The following is a 20,615-nucleotide window of genomic DNA, read 5'->3' on the forward strand; positions in this document are numbered from 1 at the left end:
CACAGCTAGTTTTCACAAAGGTAACTGGTATGTACAGCAGTGCAGTTGTTTTGTCTTAAGTGAATTTGACAGTGAAGCTGGATGGAGGAATAGTTGGTGAAGGTGAACATCTTGAAGGAGAAACGAGCCACAGTGGAGATGCCGTTCTGAACCAGCTCCACTGTACCGTCACCTGGATTGGGACACCTGGTGGTAGAAAGGACTCTGTTACTGTTTCAAAGTCATTTGAAAAACCGAAGCATGAGAGGTATTTATTTCTGAAGTATGGAAACAATGTTAAACAGCAATGACTCATTTACTCGTTGCTGATCAAATCCCAGCGGACTGGGTAGCTGACATCACTGAAGGGTGTCGCCCAGACACTCCAGAATGGTGGAGATCTGCTGTTCATCAACTTCCTCAGTTAGCACCTCAATATACAACCTCTGGTTTATTTCCATTTTTAAATTTCTGTTTCGGTTTAGAAGGGATTGGTAGTTAGGGTCTTCATATGGTATCATCCTCAAATGATAGTGGCCTTCACCAGATGGAAGCCTCTTGTTAACAATGCTGATAACCAAAATTGAAAAAATAGTGGCGTCATTATTGCAAATTACGCACTTAAAATGTGTGTAAAGAAATGTAATAAAACTACAGTTACACATGGAATGTAACTGCTATGTTATCCATTTGACAGTAATCTGTTTATATTAAGTTAAGGAACTTGGCTAATCATTGAAAGAATGTAACAATAAAAAAACAAAAACTAAAGGAAATATTTTGGAAATGTATTAATTAGGAAATATGAAGCCTAATGGGACAATCAATGGACAATCATGACTTCATGATGTTTTTCAGGTACCTTGATGCTTTTTTTCTTTTATTTGTTGTGTCTGTGTGAGTAATATTAAATCTTCATGTAAAAATGTATCTTTAAAATATTGATAGGAGATGGAAATCAATAAGATTTTTCCTCTACCCATTCCCTTTTTGATTCATTTGTCTCACATGTTTATCCTGATATTAAACCATTTTTAAATTTGTGTTTGAAATCAAATCATATCAAATATGTGAATATTTTACACATCTCCAGATGTTAAAAGAAGCAAAAAAAAGTTGCAAACCACACATAACAAAAGACGATGTCCACATCCATAGACAAGGTCTGAGCTAGAGGATATACGCAACTGAAGAGCAGGTGAAGGCTCTTTTCACGACTGATGATACTGTCATGAGGGTCCACATCTCCCTGGACACTGTTCTCGTAGATAAAATGTGTGCCGTTGCTCTTTGAGAGTCATGTAAAAAAATGTATATCATCTTTATTTTCCTGCACATAACTCAATTTTCATTTTTAACGTAGTTTCGACTGTACTATGAGAACTGTCCCACACATTATTGGAGTAGAACACCAGCCGCCTGTCCTGTAGAGTCCCATTGCAGGAATCGTCTCGTAGATGGAGATCACTGAGGTGAAAACCAGCTTCAAACAGCTGACAGCGAGAGAGGGACAAGGTGCCCAAGCTGCTCACACATGTGATGGACGAGTCTGTTGGGTGATAAAACAAAACATGTATCAGTAAAACTGAAGTACAAGTCAGAATTAGGCAAGTCCACTGGAAATAAGATTTTGAAAGTGTGATGTTTACAGTATTTTCAGAGTAAAAGTTGCAGGTTGTTGTTGTTGTTATACTTGGGCGAAACATATGAGTAATTTTTTTTTTCAAACATAAAAAGCCTCATATATCCTTCATTTTCCCACCTGAAACTGCTTGTTCTTTGGCGTTTTTTCCCCACAAACAACCGCTAGAGGGCACTGTAGGTCTGTGTAATAGTATTTGCCACTGACAGCAACGCAGAGAAAGAAGCATTGAATTTCAAGACAAGGACCAGAATCTGATTGTCCCCCTTCTGAACTTTGTGACATTTTTCTTGTTTGCATTGAGACATTATTAGTCTTGTTTTTTTATTTTTTATTTTATCCTTCCTTAGACTACTGCTGGACAGCAAGTCATTAAACTGGATTATTGAGACATGGAAGTACAGCTGAATGCGCTGTCATTCAGAGGCAGCTCATGCAGTAGATGGTAAACATAACCTAAATTAAAAAGCAGTCCCAAATTTGACTAGTGAATTGTGTTCAGTATGAACACAGCATTACAGTGGGCTTGGTGGATTTAGTCTGAAGGGTTACAAACTAGTTTTCTCATTTCTACTCAAGCAGCGCCTAAGACCAACATTTTCTACTATCATTCATGCAGGGGGTCTGTGTAATTGTGACAACTTACTTCTGCCACACCATGCCGATTCTTTGAGATTTGTATCCAATATCCCCACACTTTAACAACAACTTCAGCAGCAAGATAAAGTGCCAAACCATTCCACTGCTCATTCTTTGCTTCCACAGAAAAGTCATTGATCCCACTGGTTACATTGCAAACAGTCGGCAAAACGGTTTCACGGTTCTTTCTTTTTTAACCCCCCTTCCACCCCCCGGCATCCCTCTCTCTTCTTCCCTTCTTTTCTTTTCTGTCCGCTCCAACACAAGACTGTTACAGATATGAGTGAGATGAATAAAGTTTAGACTAATTTATAAAAGGGGTTTATTTAAATATACACCTTGTGGGTCAAATGGTGTGGGTCAATTTATTTTATCCTAAGGGAAAATGTTTTGCATCAAGATAACTGGTAGAAACTACTTAAAAATTACAGGAGCAACATATATGCTTTCAATTTCTCTTTTCTGACACTCTATACGTTGTGTCTTCAGCAAAAGACATGAAAAGAGAACGCAGGTGTAGCTCATAGATACCTTGAAGCTCATGCGGCACAAATGATTGTTTTGCGTGTGTAAGTGTATTGTGAACTATTTATATGGCTAATGTAAGTTGCGCACACTCATAATATACACTCAAAAAATAATTATGGCTGTTTTTAATTTTACTCAAGTGCATTTTGTTATCTTAAGTTTAACAGTTTTGTCTTTTCACTCATTTCAAAAATGCTTGCGTAAATATTACTTAATACATTTCATATTTTGCCTTACTCAATTATTTTTGGCAAGGGATTATGCAACACTTTTTGAGTAGAAAACTAGAATATTTATCCTTGTGGGATAAATATTGCCCCCTTACTTATCCTGCACAAACGCACATGCACAGGGTGTACAGGTGATGCATCAGTGCTCGTAGGACTCCTGTAGGATGCCCGCACAAACAATGCTCTGATTGTCTAATTTCTTAATTTCTAACAGCCTGGCTGTACTGCAAGGAGTCCGCCCAAATCATGTGAACAGCACTTACAAGCACTTTGCGCAGTTCACTGGATTTGGGCGGGTTTAGAAGCATGAAAAATCCGTATAACACGCCTGGTTTCAACTATTTCACTTACTCTTGAGTGTTGTTTAAATGTTGGCCATGACCTGTCGCCGACATGCCTGTAGTAAAAATATTTGCATAAACATTTGCATTCAACAGGCTCATCGAGTGTTTTAAGACCACTACATTTCGTGTGGGCCACCTGCGTCCCCTGTACAGGTTTGCCCATTACTTGCCTGCACTGAGCACAGAACGGCAATTGTGGCTAAGGCTTTCAGTGTTTCACTGAGATCATTTATAGTAAAACCTTTGAACTTTCTAAACACCTTTACATTAGTAAATCCTGTTTTTATTTATTTTTTAAGTAAGGAGGCGAATCTGAACCTATGAAGATTGTGTCTTTACTTTTACCTTGTTCGATCTCAGTTATGTTTTCTTGTTTTTTTCATGTTATGTTGTCAGGCCTTCCTCCCTTTCAGTCAAAACATGTTAGGTTGTGAATTATTCACAATTCTTTTCATATCAGGTAGTTATTATTATCTCAGTGCCTGGTTTTCAGATACTGGTTCTTCCTCCCTTGTGGCATGCTTTTACTTCACTTTGAGTTGATTTATTAAGATGATTGCCTGCATTTTGGGTCCTTTACTGGTAAACAAGGACCCAGCAGGAGGGTCTTGGTGGTAGTTTTCTTCATTCTGGTTGGTGCATTTCAGTCACTACTAAGTATAGTTTGTACCAGTCTATAAGGTAACACTAATAGTGTGGTCAGATCTCCGTTCTCAAGACTTACAGAATCCATAAGCTTTCAGGCAAAAAAAAAAACCTAGTAACCCCAGAACCTGCGACTTAGGGCAACCTCAACTTTGGTCAATGGCCATCTATTTCAGAGAAGACACGATGAACAAGTTATCAGCAAATGTAATATTGTAAAACTTGCTATGCTGTCTTTGTCTCTTAACATTTGCGCACAAAAAAGAAGAGAAATGACCTTGCCTGGAAAAGAAAGAATTAGAATGAAAATACCTTGCACACTTTGTGACTTTAGTTACTTTTACTAGTTACTTTGTCACTTTGTGACTTTAGTTACTTTTTGAGGAACAAGTCCATTAAAAGAGATATCAATAAGAACTTAACAGAGCGCGCGAGAGAGAGAGTTGACAAGAAAAAGTAACTTTATTGATTGGACATGTACTATAGCCTATGTCTGCATTAAACATACCTAAACCCTAAAAATCACACAGAATTAAGTGTTTTTAATCAATAGAAATACATTCAGGAGTGAATGAAGAGATAAAATGTCAGTTCATCTTAAAAGCCTCTACTTTAGACAACATTACAAAAAGAACAAACCCAGTAATTAAACCCCTCAGATACAACTAAGTTTAAAAAAACCAAAAAGGTTTAAAACATGTAAAGTTTTGTCCCTGGAATCTCACAGGATTAGAGTTTTGGCTGCCAGCAAAGTAACAACCACAGTGAAGACTGATGTCAGCTGTCCCGGAGCGCGGCTTGTCTTGAGTTTTCTGTCTGTAGATACAAAATAATGGTAGGAGAGATTGGTCAAACTTTATTTTACAAACAAATCAAATATTTTGAAAAAAATAAGAGTATAAGTTGTACCATATTTCTTCATGCCGACAGGTCCAAAGGAAATGGGTTGTGAGTCATAATGAGACAAATCCCTTTGGAATCTCCTGTGATTTGGGTAACATTGCTGCAGCAAAACAACATTCAGATGTTTTAGTATCTTCAGTGCGTTAAACATATTGTCTTATTTCGCTGGTTTTACTTACAGGAGTGCAATCGCTACCATTCAGGAGACACAAGTGGACATTACAGTGAATGAAAATTGAAGTAAAGTTGGTAAAAGTGAACATCCTGAAGGAAAAACGAGCCACTGTGGAGATGCCACTCTGAATCAGCTCAACTGTACCATCATCTGGATTAGGACATCTGTTAGAGGAAAGTTATGTAAGATTTTGGGCTACAAAGATTAGATATTAGGAACTTCTGAACATAGATGAGATCTTACTCATTAGTAATGAGATCCCAGCGGACAGAGTAGTCTTCAGTGTTGACTGGTGTCGCCCAACATGAGTCAAGAATGGTGGCAAGTTGGTGTTGATCCACCCCTTCAGTCTGCACCTCCACATAAAGCTTCTCATCTACTTCTATGTCTGTTTCACTTGTAAAGGGAAAGTGAAAGTCTGCATCCATATAGGAGGTCATCCTTATGTGATAAGAACCTCTGCCAGCTGGAAGCTTCTTCTTCAATATACTGTAAAAGAGACAGTTAAGATCCTTAGATTGGTTAGGGAAACTCAGTGGTCAAAAATGTATTTCTTTTTTTAGGCAAGACATGCATTTTTTTTACACATTTATAGAAATAAGGAAAACCTCATTAAAATTAAAGTTCAAATTATTACAAAGCAGATTTTTTAAAATTGAAAATTACTTTTCTAGTGTGAGGTTTGGCGACTAATTGAAGTACAAAGTTACCATCTAGTCCAATATTTTAAACTCCTGACCTACTGTTTGACTTACAGGCTGATCAATCCATGAAGATACCCCAAAGCAGGACGGTTTTTAAAACATTAATAAAGTAGCTATCCAATAATCAAAGAAAGCATGTAAAACAGAAGGTAATGTCACCTTTCCACAGGGTTGATGCCCACATCCATAGACTGAGCCTGGGAAAGTGGATAAGCACAGCTAAAACACAGCTTGAGTTTCTTCTGACGACTGATTAAAGTTCCAGGAGGAGCTGTTTCACTCTGAATGTCGTTCTCGTATATGAAATGGGTTCCATTGCTCTAAATATAGAAATGAGAAATTAGTATAATTAAAGCAAAAAAAAAGAAATTTTTAGCAAAAGTTTTGTGTGTGATTTGTACCCTGAGAACGGTGCCACAAAGATGATTATTGTTGTCAAAGTGGAAAACCAGTCTTCCATCTTGAAGAATCCCATTGCAAGAGCTATCGCGAAGATGGAGAGCACTGGAGTGAAAGCCGGCTTCAAACAGTTGACAGCGAGACACAGACATTGTGCCTGAACTGCTTTCACAAGTAATAGATGAGTCTATTTGACAGGGAAAGCAAATAAAGAAAGCATTTCAAGGTTAGCAACATATTAATTAAAAAAAAAGTCCAATTTAGCTGTTTTAACCCTGCTCTTTTTCATACAAAAGAAACATGTTCCTTTACTCAATACAGGCATCTAAAACACACAGGAGCTTTGAGACCTTCTCCTTACCATAGCTGTCATTGTTTGGTCTATGATGGTGCTCATCACAGAAGCAGCCGTACGCACCATGTTTCTCTCCACACCACTCATTCTCTGTGCAGTTCAGCTGTTCACAGGGATCTGACTCAGCTGAAAAGAATAGACCAGAAGGTTTATAATAGATCTGTTTCAACAGGTTACAAAATGACATCAAAGTAATGTAACCGTACCACAGTGCAAAGCAGGGCGCCATTCGGGGATGTTCAAGCCTAAAACAGTGCAAGTTTTCTCATAGGCTGAAACTGCAGAACACAGCATGCCATTGGCTGGAGTGTAGAGACAGAGATCATAGACACAAGAAGAGAAAAACGGCTGTGGGTCAGAGTGCAGGTGACAGGCACTGAATGGACCACTGGTGTTGGTGATGATGCTGCAGAGTTCAGAGTATTCTTGTGAAAAACGACAGTGTCCATCTCCTTTTATTTCATCAGTGGATCCACATCTGGAGAAAAATTACAGATGTATAGTCTGATACAGCACCAATAAAACACTGTGTGATGGAATGATGCTTGTGTTCAGTAGCTCACCCTGGCTGACTGGTTGGTGACTTCCAGCTGTGTCCAAACTCAGTGTCATTTTGGGCGAGTGTGCCACTCGGTTTTACTTTATCATCTGAAGGATCTCCGTTGAAGTTCCCACACATCCCACTGACTTTGTTCTGATAGTACTGACTCATTCTGACCAATAGAGTACTCTGACCATCAAATTGGACAATAAGGTCAGCTGCATCAAAGACTACAAAGCCTTCTTGTGTTGACACTTGGGCTATGGCTCCTACAGTCGTGGGAAGAGACACATCAGATCCATCTACCTGGAAAAGAAGAATTCAACAGAGTTAAAGAAGACGTGACAACAGAAGAACAAAGCAGTTTGTTCTGAGTTGAGTTTACCTTCACTCTTCTGTTTGGTCCAATCCTTACATGCACACTCTCTGCATCTTTAGAGAAATGTATGTCCACTAATGACACAAAGGACACATGGTTGTTGCCACGGTGATTGTTGGTGGCTACAACCTCAAACTGGGTGTGATTGTTGCCATGACTCCCAGTCTCAGTAATGATATAAGAGCACGTTCCCTGGAAATGAGCCAGGGCGCCATCAAAGGTGATGTAATGGGGGTCTCCCCAGACAGTGCAGGTGGACATCCCATCATAACAGCCCAGCTGGCCACCCTTGATGGTGCACTGTTGTGCAGCAGTGCATGATGCAGCGGCACAGTGCACAACATCAGAGGCAAAACATTCACAAAGCTCAGAGCAACCATCTTTCCAGAAAGACTGTCCCACCTATGAAAATGGTTAAAACAAATAAATTAATTTCATTTCACGAATACATTTAGAAATCCCAATTAAAGATTGTCAAAAGTCTTTGCTGGAATGTACGCTTTATTTTAAAGACAATGTTTGACATATTTTTCCTGTTTTATGTAACTTTAGCCTCTTTTTTGTTACATTATTCAACTGATTTCTTTGATTGTTTCTTTGGTTGAAAAGTGTTTTTCAAGTGTCTCCATAAAGCTATTTAAACTTCCTCTGTAAATTATCAGGAAATATGCAATTACAATCTTTCTGGAGAAAGGAAATTACTTTAGAAATAGACTTCAAAAAATAATGAAACAAAGGAATAGGGTGAATATCTAACTAGTCTGGAGGCTACATGAATAAGGAGATAGCTCAAAGCTAAAATGTCCTACACTGACGATAACGACATTCAAAAATCACTTACGCTGTAATAAAAGCCATCATATTGACATCCACAGCTCCCCTCAGGAACACATGTTGTACCACTTCTGACGAAGCCCTCATCACAGAAACATCCCTCTGAGCAAGCATGCTCACAGGTGGCATCAGTGCTGCTGGCACAGGTGCGGCCACAGTCTGTTCCACACAGCTCATAGTGGCTGTTTGCTGGACAGTTGATGCCTTAGAAGGAAAATGAACAACATTTTAAGAAACATTTTGAAGCATATGTACCATCATATAGATCTTTGAGTGTGAGACTCACTGCAGGTGGTGTTTTGTCTCCAAGGATAGATCCGGACATTAGCAGACTGACATGCGCTCACATATGTCTCAATGGCCCTGCACAGAAGGTCGTTTCCAGCATTCCCACCCACGCAAACGTCAAACACGCAGTCGCTGACAAACGGTGCTGGATCCACGTGCTCGTGACAGAAGCTGAAGGGGCCGTCAGCTGCCTGAATCACCTCACACTGAACTCTGGCGGCTTGATCGTTAGTGCAGCGTGGACAGGAGGAGCCACAGCCATCACTGCAGGTGTAGTTGCCTGGTACTTTCCAGGCTGCCCCAAAAGCATCAGGTGTGGTGACTGCTGCTCCATCAGGGGTGTGGAAGTCATCATTTGGATTGTCGTTGAAATTTCCACAAAGTCCACACATGTTCCCTCTAAAGAAATGTTTGAGATAAAGTAAAACAATTAGAATTGCAACCCTGATGACAGCAAACTTTCTTTACTTCCACTCCCATCAACATCATGTTTTTGTGACATTTTTCTGCTAATGGAGGACATGTATGAAGAAAATAAAGCTAAAAATAGCATTTCTAAGCATTCCTTTATTTTAACTGCTGTAAATTAGGAGCAGACAAAAGAAATGCTGTTTAAAAATTGATCTTATTTGTGACGTAGGAACTACCCTCAGCAGGCCTCACACTTTCTGCTCTGCTCCATTCTGATGTATAAACTTGTAGATGACTAGATCCAGGCACGTCTTTGTTTTTACTTGGAGGTGTGAGGGGCTGTAAGCTAGCAGGACAGTGCGTAAACAGAGAGCTCTCAGCAACAGGGAAGGGAAGGGGGTGGTAAGGTTGCTGCGCACCAATGGTCCAGCCATCAATTCAGAGAGGAAATTCTAATGAACTATGCCGCTCTGCAGGAACTATGTCCAAGAAAATGATAGGTTCTTTTGATTTTTCTAAAAACGGCATAATCATAGTTACTGGGAACACTTTTACAACAGCTCAAAAGACGATCAGAGTGGGTCTTTAACATACAGGTGGTTATTATTAGAGGTTTAACAAAAAAATATCAATGCTACTAAGAGTCCTAGCTGAAGTTACCTAACAACTTAGTGGAACTAGCTCATGACATACAAAAGTACATACCTGTAATCTGGAGGTACAGAGATAGACACCGTGCTCCATCCATCATACATGACGCTTAGACCAAAACTTGTACGAACAAATGTTTGATATCCACTTGCAAATACAGATATGGTCCCATTCAAAACGAATGGTAGGTTTCTTGTTATTCCATCAACCTACATCAAAGTAAATGGAAAATGTTTTTTTAAAACCTAAAAGGTTCAAGGGAATTTATGAAAGGGCCTATATGACGCAATAATCAACATTTTCAGCTTCGAAGTTTATTGTAATGTTAACTCCTCACAAAATAAACTCCAAAGCGTAACTTTGCTCAAGAAATGCATTATATAGGCCCTTTAAACATTGTCCAAAACTGCTTTTTTTTAACTGAAAAAAAGTATTTTGAAGTTGAAACATGTGCAGGGTCATACTTTTCCTAAAAGTTATATACTTTATATTAAAAGTATAAGCAGTAATTTCTTTAAAAAGATACTTACCTCTACTCTGTTATTGCTAAACATCCACACTTTGTAGCCCCACACACTAACAGCAACTTCAGCTGTGATGGACACGGGCAGCCCATTCAACGGCTCATTCTTTGCCTCCACAGAAAACTGATGGAGCCCACTGGACGAATTGCAGACCTCTGCTAGAACATAGCGACACGTTCCTTGGAAATCGTAGGTCTTTCCATCAAATGTCAAGTAGTGGGGGTCTCCAGAGGCAGAGCAGGTACCATGAGGGTTGGGATGGCAACCAAACTCGCCATCTACCACTCGACATGCCTCATCGGGACCACAAGAGTGTGGCACACAACTGACCACACCAGTCACACCGTTACAGCTGCACAAACTCTGACACTCTTCTCCATCCCAAAACTGTTGACCACTTTGCCAATAGCGCCCTTCATGGTAGCATCCACAGGATGTTGGTGGCACACACTGGTTTCCATTGAGGACAAAGCCATCATTACACTGACATCCATCCTGACATGGAGAGTCACAGCTGAAGGGGAAAGAGAGACTGGGGCAGGTGGAGGGACAGGATGTCCCACAGAGTTCATAATGGCTGTTTGAAGGGCAAGTTGCCGCTGCAGAAAAAGAAAACTGATTTAAAAATAATCCAATTAGAGGTTACCTCCAAAAAGGATCGGGATTGTTCTTACCACAGCCAGTTGTATTCCTCCACTCTCCCAGAGAAACCCCCTGTTGTTGACACATCAGAGCATAATCTCGTAGAACCTCACACAGTGTTGATTCAGGATCTTCAGATCTACGGAGGATGTCCACACACACGTCCACTTGCTGTGAAGGGTCCACCACAGGCCAGCATGGTGTAAATGGACCATGTGGTGAACTCAGGATGCCACAGAATTCAGTTGAACTGTAATTAAGAGGGTTAAAAACTGTGTTCTCCACACAGTGAGATGCCAGGGAGCCTTCTCTCCAGCTGTCTCCAAACACCTGAGAACTGTGGACCAGGGTTCCATTTGGTGTTTGAAAGTCATCGTTGGGCTCATCATTGTAGTTTCCACAGAGTCCACCAAGTGAGCTGCTGTACACTACAGGTGCAGTGACACGAACAAAGTGAGGCCAGACGGTTTGCACGGTCAAACCAAAAGATGTGCGAAGGATGATGCTGTGAGTGTTGCTATGGAAGATGCGGATTTGGTTGGATCCAGAAGTGAAAGGTAATTTGTAAAGCTGACCATCAACCTGGAACACATGGAAACAACTCTGTGAAAACTTTTCCAAAGTCATGATGGGAAAAATCTGCATATACACAAAAAAAGATTTCAAAACAAACAGAAAGTTCTTAGAGATGGAGAATTGAAAAATAGCAATCCAACAAACAGCATCTACTGTCAGACACATACAATATAAGTTTGCTAATAAGTTTGTTTCTGAGTTTAATATCTGCTGGAAACCCTGGTGTCCACAAAAAAAAAGAATTACAGAAATTCAGTAAAATGAATTTCCAGAAAAGGCTTGAAACAAAATATTAAACAAATATTAACATTTAGGTGACAGGATCTTTATCCTTAAAGTTTTTGTTTTCAGATTATCACAGACTTGCTGTTTTGTATTTGACATTTTAGACACCAGAACTGTATTTCAGTCTTAATTAGCACACTTTGGGCTTAATAGTATAAACTTGGGTTAAATTTGTCAATCCATACACATAGTTGTTTTGCAAATAGGCAACGTAAAAAAAGGGTCATTTTGTTTGGATCATTTGCCATTGTAGGTCGTAGCTAAACTAAACGGTCGTGTTTCACATTTGTTTTTTCACAGCTCATTTCAGTCATTTACCCAGACTTTGTTGTTGTCCATGTTGATGGTGACTTCTGTTTCCTGGACCCGAACCTTTAAAACATTTGAAAAACCTTGCAGGATGTTTGGTACTTTTTCTGTTATCACGTTGAAGTGTGGGTGACCAGACAATCCCATTTCTTTAGCAATGATTAGTCTGCATGCTCCAGGATACTGATATGTCAGTCCATCAAATGTTTGATAGGACCCTGGTCCCCTGATCCAGCATGTGGCGTAACCATTAGGCCTGCATCCTCTTTCTCCATCATCCACACTGCAGGATTCATGTGGGCCACAGCCATGGGGGCTGCATGTCATTGAGCCAGCGGTGCAGCTACAGCGCCTCCCACAGTCTTCATCCAGTATAACAGTCTGTCCTGATCGATAATAGAAACCCTCAAAGCGGCAGCCACACTCAGCATAAGGAACACACTCTCCAGCACTGAGGACATAGCCGGTATCACAGACACAGCTCTCCTGAACAGGAAGGGGGCAGTTTTGGGTGGAGTTAGGATTAACACAGGTGGGTGGACATCCAGTTGCTTGAGACTCATAGTGGCTATTGGCTGGGCAGGGGATTTCTAGGTGAAAAAAGACATAATTATTCTTTCATTTTAGACAATTTATTAAAAATGTATTCTATAAAATGTGTTTAATGAGTAGAAAACATACCACAGAAGCCAGGTCTTCTCCAGTTTTGAGGTTGGATACCATTTTGTTGACACTGACTTGCATATACACCTAAAGATTGGCACAGAATGGGTTGGTATCCTCCACCAACGCACACATCATAAACACAACTGTCCACAAAGTTCTGTGGGGGAAGTGTTTGGTGGCATGCTGCAAAAGGTCCAGAGCTGTTCTGAAGGATGCCACAGTGGTCATTGTTGCTGTATAATGCAGTCTGAGCTGCAGTGCAGCCAGCACATTCCAGACCTTCACACTGTGCATCACAACCAGGATCCTCATCACCAGAAGCTCGCCAGCTGTTAGCAAAAACGACATCAGAGCTGACGACCTCGCCATCGCGAGTTCGGAGGTCATCTCCAGGTTCATTGTTGAAGTTTCCACATAGACCACATGTTGCATTCTGGTACGTGTAGGGCAGACTGATACGGAGATAATAACTTATGTCGTAGGCTACCATCAAGCCAAAGTTGGTGCTGACAATCATTGACATGCCTGACTGATAGACCTGGATACGGTCCTGGAGGAGGGAAAACGGAGTCGCTACAAAGTTGCCATTAACCTGTGAGGACACATGGAACAGGTTAAAAAAATACCACAAAAAATAAGAAGAATAAGAAATAGTTAAAGATGAATCCTTACTAACCTTTGCTTTGCCAGTGGTTCTTTTGACGAGCTCAATAGTTTCATTATAGACGAAAACTTTGACAAGTCCTGTCCAGGATACACGAGTGTTTCCAAAGTGTTCGTTTTTGCCCTCTACTCTGAAATAGGGCAGCTCATTCTGACATTGTTCTGACAGAACATAGGTGCAGGTGCCTTGAAAGCTAAACACTTTATTATCAAAGGTGTAGTAATGTGGATCGCCACTGATAGTGCAGGTGCGTCTCGGCACCGTCTGGCAGGAGAACTGAAAGGAAGCTGGCATGCAGACTTGGGAGAAGGAGCAGGGCTGGTTAGAGCACTGCAGGCCGGCTCTGGTGCACGTGCACTTCTGTGCACAGCTGGAATCATTCCAAAAAGAATCACCCAGCTGCACAGGTTCACCTGAAGGATTTAAAAGCAAACAGTCCAGTTCACTCTTACATAGAACCTACATTATATTACATTGCAACTTAGACAGATATATGATAAATAAATATCTTTATTAAAAATAGATAAATTTAAAAGTTGCCCTCGTAAGAAATTTGTCAAACAATATAGGTAACAATCTAGCTTAGTTGCTGTTTTTTATCTAAATATTTATATATATTTGTAATGTTGCTGAAAAACTCGTAATTTTTCTGATTCAGTAACCGTCGTTGAAACTCTCAAAAATATTTAAGACATAAATTTACCATTGAACTGGCAGCCTCTTACTCCACTGTCCAATTGGAAGGCCCAGCGACCCGTTACATTGACGTTGCTGCTCAGACTGAAAGTGGAGTTGTCGCCTGTTGCAGAACTTGAGAAAGATCCAGGAATGGTGAAATGGTGAAAAGAGTTTATGGTGTCATATCCAGCCTGCAGGTTCAAAAATACACATTAACAATTGTGTTTCCACTCAGAAATGGCAAATGAATGTTCATTTATTGAGGGTGATGAGTCAAACCTGAACATTCCAGACTGTTGGGGCAAGTGAACCGTAGTTAAAGAGAACAAAGGATTTCTGGCCTCCAGAGATCAACACGGCTTGGAAAGTTGTTTTCTGAAAAAGTTGCAAGGATTTTTTATTATTTTAAGAAAATTTCTTCCTGCAATCACTAAATATTTTAGTGGATTTGTAAAACTTTTTGTATTCATAATGTTTTTTAGAAGGTTGCATTTTGCAACAATTAAACAAACATTTAAACAAAATTAGCACCCCTCACTTCCTAGACTCTTCCCTCCACCCACCCAGTTCCCCCCACTATAACCATGACTGAACAAAAAAAGCTGAACAAAGACTTAAGAGCTGCAGCTCTAAAGAAACAGAAAGGAAACAGGATTGTGGAGATCCATTTATTGTAAGGCCCAGCCCACCCAGGTGGGTATTGAGCCTCTTCCTAAAAACCTTAACAGTCTCTGCGGCCCTGAGATGCTACGGCAGGCTGTTCCACAAACGAGGACCGTAATGGTGGAACGAGATCTGACCATGTGTTTTGGTCCTCACCTTAGGGACAACTAAGACGCCCTCCCATACTCTGAGGACCTCAGGGTATGGGAGGGTTCATACCGTAACCCTTGTGCTATCCTAGGCACTTTATCGTTGGGAGTTGGGTCATCTAGACCCACTAGACAGTGGTCTGAACCTTTTTTCTTCAATGATTTGTGATCTTCACTGGTGTCCATGGATTACATGAAATCTTTCCACCTTTTTCCACCTTTGTCATGGTAGGGAGAACACGTCAATGTAAGGGTGGGGTCATCTAAGATAGCACAGGGGTTAAGAGTCTAATCACTTAAATATGAAGGCCCAAAGACCATAAAAAGATTCATAAACCATTAAGAGAACTTTAAAATCAACCCTGAGACGCACAGGGAGCTAATGCAGCGATTTTAAAACCGGTGTAATATGCTCCCGCCCCCAGCTCCTCATCAGAACTCACGCCTCAGAGTCAACTTTTATGAGAAGTGTATTTATATGAATACATTTACAGACTTACTGTTCCGGCAGTTCCAAAATAGCCCACTTCATACCATGTTGCCACAAAGACCCAGTCAGCACTGAAGTTTAGGTTTGGGAAGTAGCTATTAATGTCCCGTGTAGCTTGTTGGAGGACACTGCTGTTGGTGTATTGGTTGTAGAGGACCAAACCAGTTTGTCTGTTGTCCAGATCTGTCCAGAATGGAGCAATTAAGTCTCTGATTCCGTAGAGTGGAAATCTTTGAGGTGTAAATGAGGAATATGAGGCATCAAATGTCAAGTGTCCATTATGGTTGACCTAAAAACAGAAGTGTATTTGTAAACAATCTTTACAATTTCACTCGAAGAGGTCAGTTTGCTCAGATTTAAAATTAAAAATTAAAAAATCACTACAATTTTAAAACACTTTTTGTTATCAGCTATGTCAAACATAAACTGTCAAGTATTTATTTTTAGATAAAGGAAAAAAATCATTTTGGTTTAGAATGTTTTATGCTTTTACTTTACGTACAAAAATGTAGTTGTATGTTTTTCCAAAGTAGGCAAATGGTTTTTGCAGGAGAATCTGTGGAGAACTTCCATCATCAGATCTGGAGCTTGCAGTTCCATAAATTGGATAAAGTGAACCTTTAAAACAAAAGCAAATGCTGATTAAACCCTGTCAAATGTATTTTTTTTCTAACTTTCTGGATAAAATGTATTTTATAATCTAAAGTTAACGATTTTTAACATTAAAATGTAGATCTTAGTATATATACAGAAAGAACTTACCAGGTAGCGTTGAATTGACTGTGAAAAAAGTAAAGACAGTAGAAAGTAAATTCACAAAAAAAAAAAATAACTTAAATAAAATAGATTCAATTTTTCACTTTATTTTTTGTGGTTTGATGTGCTGTGACAAAAACTCTTTGATTTTAATGTCATGTTTGTGTGTGTAAATTATGGACAAATTGACTATACCACATTGTTGGTTAAATTTTTAAAAAAATTTAGTTTGAAGATTTCAAAATACATTTATTTTATTTTCTATTCTTCTTTTTTTTTAACAAATGTGATAAAACATATTTAACATCTGTTTTGTTTTCTCGAAATTTTGGTTACATTCGTATTAATTTGACAAAATTCAGTTGGTTCTCAACCTTTTTGCATTAGTGTTGGGGCAATAGGTGACACGAACTCTTTGAACATTCTTTCGATGATGCAGGAATTCTGCATTATCAGCTTTCATGTGCAAATTGTCAAAGAATTAAGTTTGGAGCTCCTACTCAATTATTTATTTATTTATTTATAACCAAACGTACAGTCAAAATATTTTTAAGTTTGTTTACTTTTTCCAATTAAAACCACATTTAAGCTTAAGCTGACAAAACAATGAATTCAGATTTTTAAGTTAGACGGTGTAAATTGGATCTCTGAATGTTCATTTGAGATGGGACAAAACAATGTTTAATGATATTTAATCTTTTTATATGTATTTAGACAGAATCAATGAGAATGATTAAAAATCCAAAATCTGTCAAAAGGATGAACTTACTTATTACTGTAGGAGGCAATGTGGCTGTAAATCAAAAAAGCAGAAACATTAGAATCAGAAAAAAGAATACATTTCTTTCACCATAACTCTTTAAACACATGAATGTTTTGTATAGTCTTATTGCTAAAATTAGAATAAAAAACAAACATCCGCTTACTTGTAACTGGTGGGCCTGTAAAAGGAAAAGGAGATAGTTCAGGATATTGCAAAAATAAATAGCAAGTCATTTGACCTGACAGAAAATGTTGATCTCCATAATAAACAAACCATGCTATCAACTGAGTCAATGTGTTAAACATGAGAGCTTACTTGTAACTGGGGCGGGAACTGAGACTGTCAATCAAACAGAAGACACAGGTTAGGATTCAAACAGAAACAATAGGAAACTCTTCATGTTTGTCTAGATAGAACAGGTGGAAACCTTGTGATATACGTAGCAGTTGTTTAATACATTTGGGCTCTAAAACATGTTCCATAGAGACTCCTACATGTCAATGCATTTGACCATCACAAACCAGAAACTTCCATTCCATTCCTTCCTTCCTTCCCATTCCATACCGTTGAAGCAGAGGAACTGAAAGTTTGTCGCTACGCAGATTTCAGGGAAAGAGCAGAGCTCGCTGATACAATGAATGCCCGATGTGGTGCAGGTGCATTTCTGTGTGCAGTTGCTGTCGCTCCAGAAGAAATCACCCAACTGAACACGTGTGCCTGAAACACAACAGGAAAGCAGTTTTATTGTCATTTGATTCTCATCTTTCAGCTCCACTTGTGTGCTGTTGCTGAAATCCGAACTGATGATCCTTCAAAAATCCTGAATTCAACAGGATTGAAAGCAGCAATTTACCATCAAACACGCATCCATCTGGACCGCTGTCGATTTGGAAGGCCCAGCGACCCGTTACATTGACGTTGCTGCCGAGACTGAAAGTGGAGTTGTTTCCTGTTGCAGAACTTGAGAAAGATCCAGGAATGGTGAAATGGTAAAAAGAGTTTATGGTGTCATATCCAGCCTGCAGGTTCAAAAATACACATTTACAATTGTGTTTCCACTCAGAAATGGCAAATGAATGTTCATTTATTGAGGGTGATGAGTCAAACCTGAACATTCCAAACTGTTGGGGCAAGTGAACCGTAGTTAAAGAGAACAAAGGATTTCTGGCCTCCAGAGATCAACACGGCTTGGAAAGTTGTTTTCTGAAAAATGTCATAAAAGTTTGAAATCATTCTGGAAATACATACCCTCCATCGTCTTATCTTTACTGTATTCTTTAAACATTTTGTCTGTATGTACAATACAATAAATAGCATAGTAATGAATAATACAAATAATCTTCTGACTTACTGTTGCTGTCATTGGATAATAGGGCACTTCATACCATGTTGCCACAAAGACCCAGTCAGCACTAAAGTTTAGGTTTGGGAAGTAGCTATTAATGTCCCGTGTAGCTTGTTGGAGGACACTGCTGTTGGTGTATTGGTTGTAGAGGACCAAACCAGTTTGTCTGATGTCTACATCTGTCCAGAATGGAGCAATTAAGTCTATAGGTCCATAGAGTGGAAATCTTTGAGGTATATATGAGAAATATGGTGAATTAAAGGTCAAGTGTCCGTTGTGGTTGACCTAAAAAAACAAAAAAATACAGATAAGTTGAAAACATTCACTCTACACAACAACTTCTTTGTGTATATTTAGTTTACTTAGAGCTAAAAAGAAAAAATAATTGAAATGGAACAGTTGCCAATAATGTCTTTAATGACCAAAAGTGGTCTAAGTTTTTTCAAAAACAAACACAACTATTTACTTTGTGAAAATGTTTTATCCATTGCTTTGTTGTAAAGGGTTTTGTCATTCATAAAGTTACGTACATAAATGTTGTTGTATGTTTGTCCAAAGTACACAAAAGGCCTTTGCAGAAGAATCTCTGGAGAACTTCCATCAAGTGAGCGGGTGGTTGTGGCTCCAGAAATGGGATAAAAATGACCTGAAAATGTTCAATCAGTGCAGATTAAACCCAAACTAATTGACAAAGTTGCAAGGACTTCTGAGTAAACATATATATTTTAATTTAAAAAAAAAGAACATTTAAAAAAAGTAAGATATTAGATTGTTGCAAATACAAAGAGTTAACTTACTTAGATGTGTCACATTATTTGGGACTGGAATTAAATCAAAGTAAACACATGAGTGAATATGTTAAACCTAAAAACAATTTCTTATAAAGATAACTTTTAGGTTCTTATATTTTGACAAAATGAGTTGGTCATCAACTTTTTTTCCAAAGGTCTTTGGTAATCTGTGACAAACATTCTTTGAATTCAAGGTCATGTTTTTGTGTGTAAAAACATGGACACTGTGGCATTTTTACATTATCACAGGGGGTATTCCAGAAATCAGGTTATGCTAGCGCCCACGGTAAGTTGGAGGCTAAGGAAGTTGATAACCTCAGCTTTTGGTTGCAGAAATGGAGGTATGTTTCAGGGTATGTCAAGTTGCCATGGCAACTCATGCTCTGAACATAACCTGGTCTGGAGCAGGTTTAGTTGAAGGTTAGTTTGTTTTCAGAGAGGTGAAGCAGCATGGCGTGTCCATTTGAAGATGATTTAGTGGATGAAGAAGCTCAGATACTACTTTTTCCCCCGTGAGAGGGTGATAAGACCACGTATGGATGTTGGAAAAATAAACTGTTTTACATTGTTGATCTAACTTAATTATTTGCTTCAGTTAAAATAATTAAAAATCTTTTTTTTTGTTAAGTCAGTTTAAAAATAACACGTAGTTTTCAGACAGTTATTGTACTTTCATTCTAATTAATTCAATGAAGTAGGTGTAACTTTGGTGCTGCTGTTAGATTGGCACCGCAAGGGATTGTGGGATACCATTCCCTTTGACTGTCAGGACGGATTTGGGTTTAAGTGTGGCTTTTTGACCAAATGTGTTTAGCTGTTTAGCTGTTCTACTGTGTTTTGCCGTATATAGCACCCCTACATTGGTGAAGCATGATGACAATGTCGGAAAGTTCCTAAATAAATGTATGTTCTAAGTGCATATAGTTTTGTTCTTTTTATCGTTATAAAATGAGTATATCTACCGGCTCAAACTTAGACATATGAGAATTCAAGAATTATAATTCATTAAGATGGAAAAAATATTAATTGAATTGGAGTAATATGAAATTTAGTTAAATAAATATGTACATTTAAGTTGTATAAACAATTATTGAGTTCTATATACGTAAGAAATTAGGTTGAATAAATTTAACTCAATTACTTGTTACCAAGAGAGGTAATTCATTTAAGGTGGCTAAATTGGATAAGTTATAAATATATATATGGGTCACAAGGAAAATGGAAATAAGTTCAGAAACTCGTGCGTTTACTTTGTCTGTTCTACTACAAGGAGAAACTCTTTCTTTTGATGATGCAGCCGTGTTACTTTTTTGATGGACGTATAATCTTCATACGCCGTCATGAATCTCAGACTCCGTCTCACTAAAGTAAAGCGCTCTCTTTTTTTCACCACGCGTTTCCATTGTGACTCCAGAAATCAGCGATCCATTGAGAATGTCTTTATGTACCTGCTGTGCACGAGCATTAACCCAGGGTTACAAAGTCGAGCGTATTTACGCCAACTCATGTCCGGTCTTTTGGAACCGACATACCCCGAGTTAGCAAGTTCAGGCGGATTTCAGCCAGAGTTCAGGCTTAAAGTCAGGCTAGTTTAAACATGCTTCCTGGAATACCCCCCAGATCTCAAGTGCAAGTTTTCAAACTTTTGGGTTTGAAACTTCTGGTAG

General features: G+C 38.9%; 1 protein-coding gene across 1 annotated transcript; it reads right to left on the reverse strand.

The window, feature by feature from the left end:
* Nucleotides 1-4,450: 4,450 nt before the first annotated feature.
* LOC101160444 (alpha-tectorin) lies at nucleotides 4,451-19,820 on the reverse strand. Its single transcript, XM_078937066.1, has 33 exons — nucleotides 19,808-19,820; nucleotides 18,955-18,978; nucleotides 18,688-18,803; nucleotides 18,164-18,442; nucleotides 17,920-18,015; nucleotides 17,666-17,831; nucleotides 17,377-17,529; nucleotides 17,128-17,151; nucleotides 16,976-16,990; nucleotides 16,819-16,842; nucleotides 16,056-16,073; nucleotides 15,796-15,911; nucleotides 15,304-15,582; nucleotides 14,271-14,366; nucleotides 14,017-14,182; nucleotides 13,326-13,726; nucleotides 12,665-13,241; nucleotides 11,993-12,573; nucleotides 10,846-11,395; nucleotides 10,178-10,770; nucleotides 9,702-9,856; nucleotides 8,584-8,984; nucleotides 8,305-8,501; nucleotides 7,470-7,865; nucleotides 7,107-7,390; nucleotides 6,750-7,021; nucleotides 6,550-6,669; nucleotides 6,191-6,375; nucleotides 5,949-6,109; nucleotides 5,329-5,574; nucleotides 5,090-5,249; nucleotides 4,917-5,010; nucleotides 4,451-4,823 (listed from the first exon to the last, which is right to left on the reverse strand). Exons 1-33 carry the CDS (start codon nucleotides 19,818-19,820, stop codon nucleotides 4,729-4,731), a joined length of 7,053 nt encoding a protein of 2,350 aa, XP_078793192.1. The 3' UTR covers nucleotides 4,451-4,728.
* Between the last annotated feature and the right edge of the window lie 795 nt (nucleotides 19,821-20,615).

Source organism: Oryzias latipes, chromosome 19, assembly GCF_053564925.1.
Source record: "Oryzias latipes strain Hd-rR chromosome 19, Olatipes_Hd-rR_3.1".
NCBI lineage: Eukaryota > Metazoa > Chordata > Actinopteri > Beloniformes > Adrianichthyidae > Oryzias > Oryzias latipes.

Coding starts and splice junctions, on each gene's coding strand:
- LOC101160444 (XM_078937066.1), bottom strand. Junction 14,367..15,303: donor ATTTTGGAACTGCCGGAACA/GTAAGTCTGTAA, acceptor CAACTTTTTCAG/AAAACAACTTTCCAAGCCGT. Junction 5,011..5,089: donor ATGGTAGCGATTGCACTCCT/GTAAGTAAAACC, acceptor GTTTTGCTGCAG/CAATGTTACCCAAATCACAG.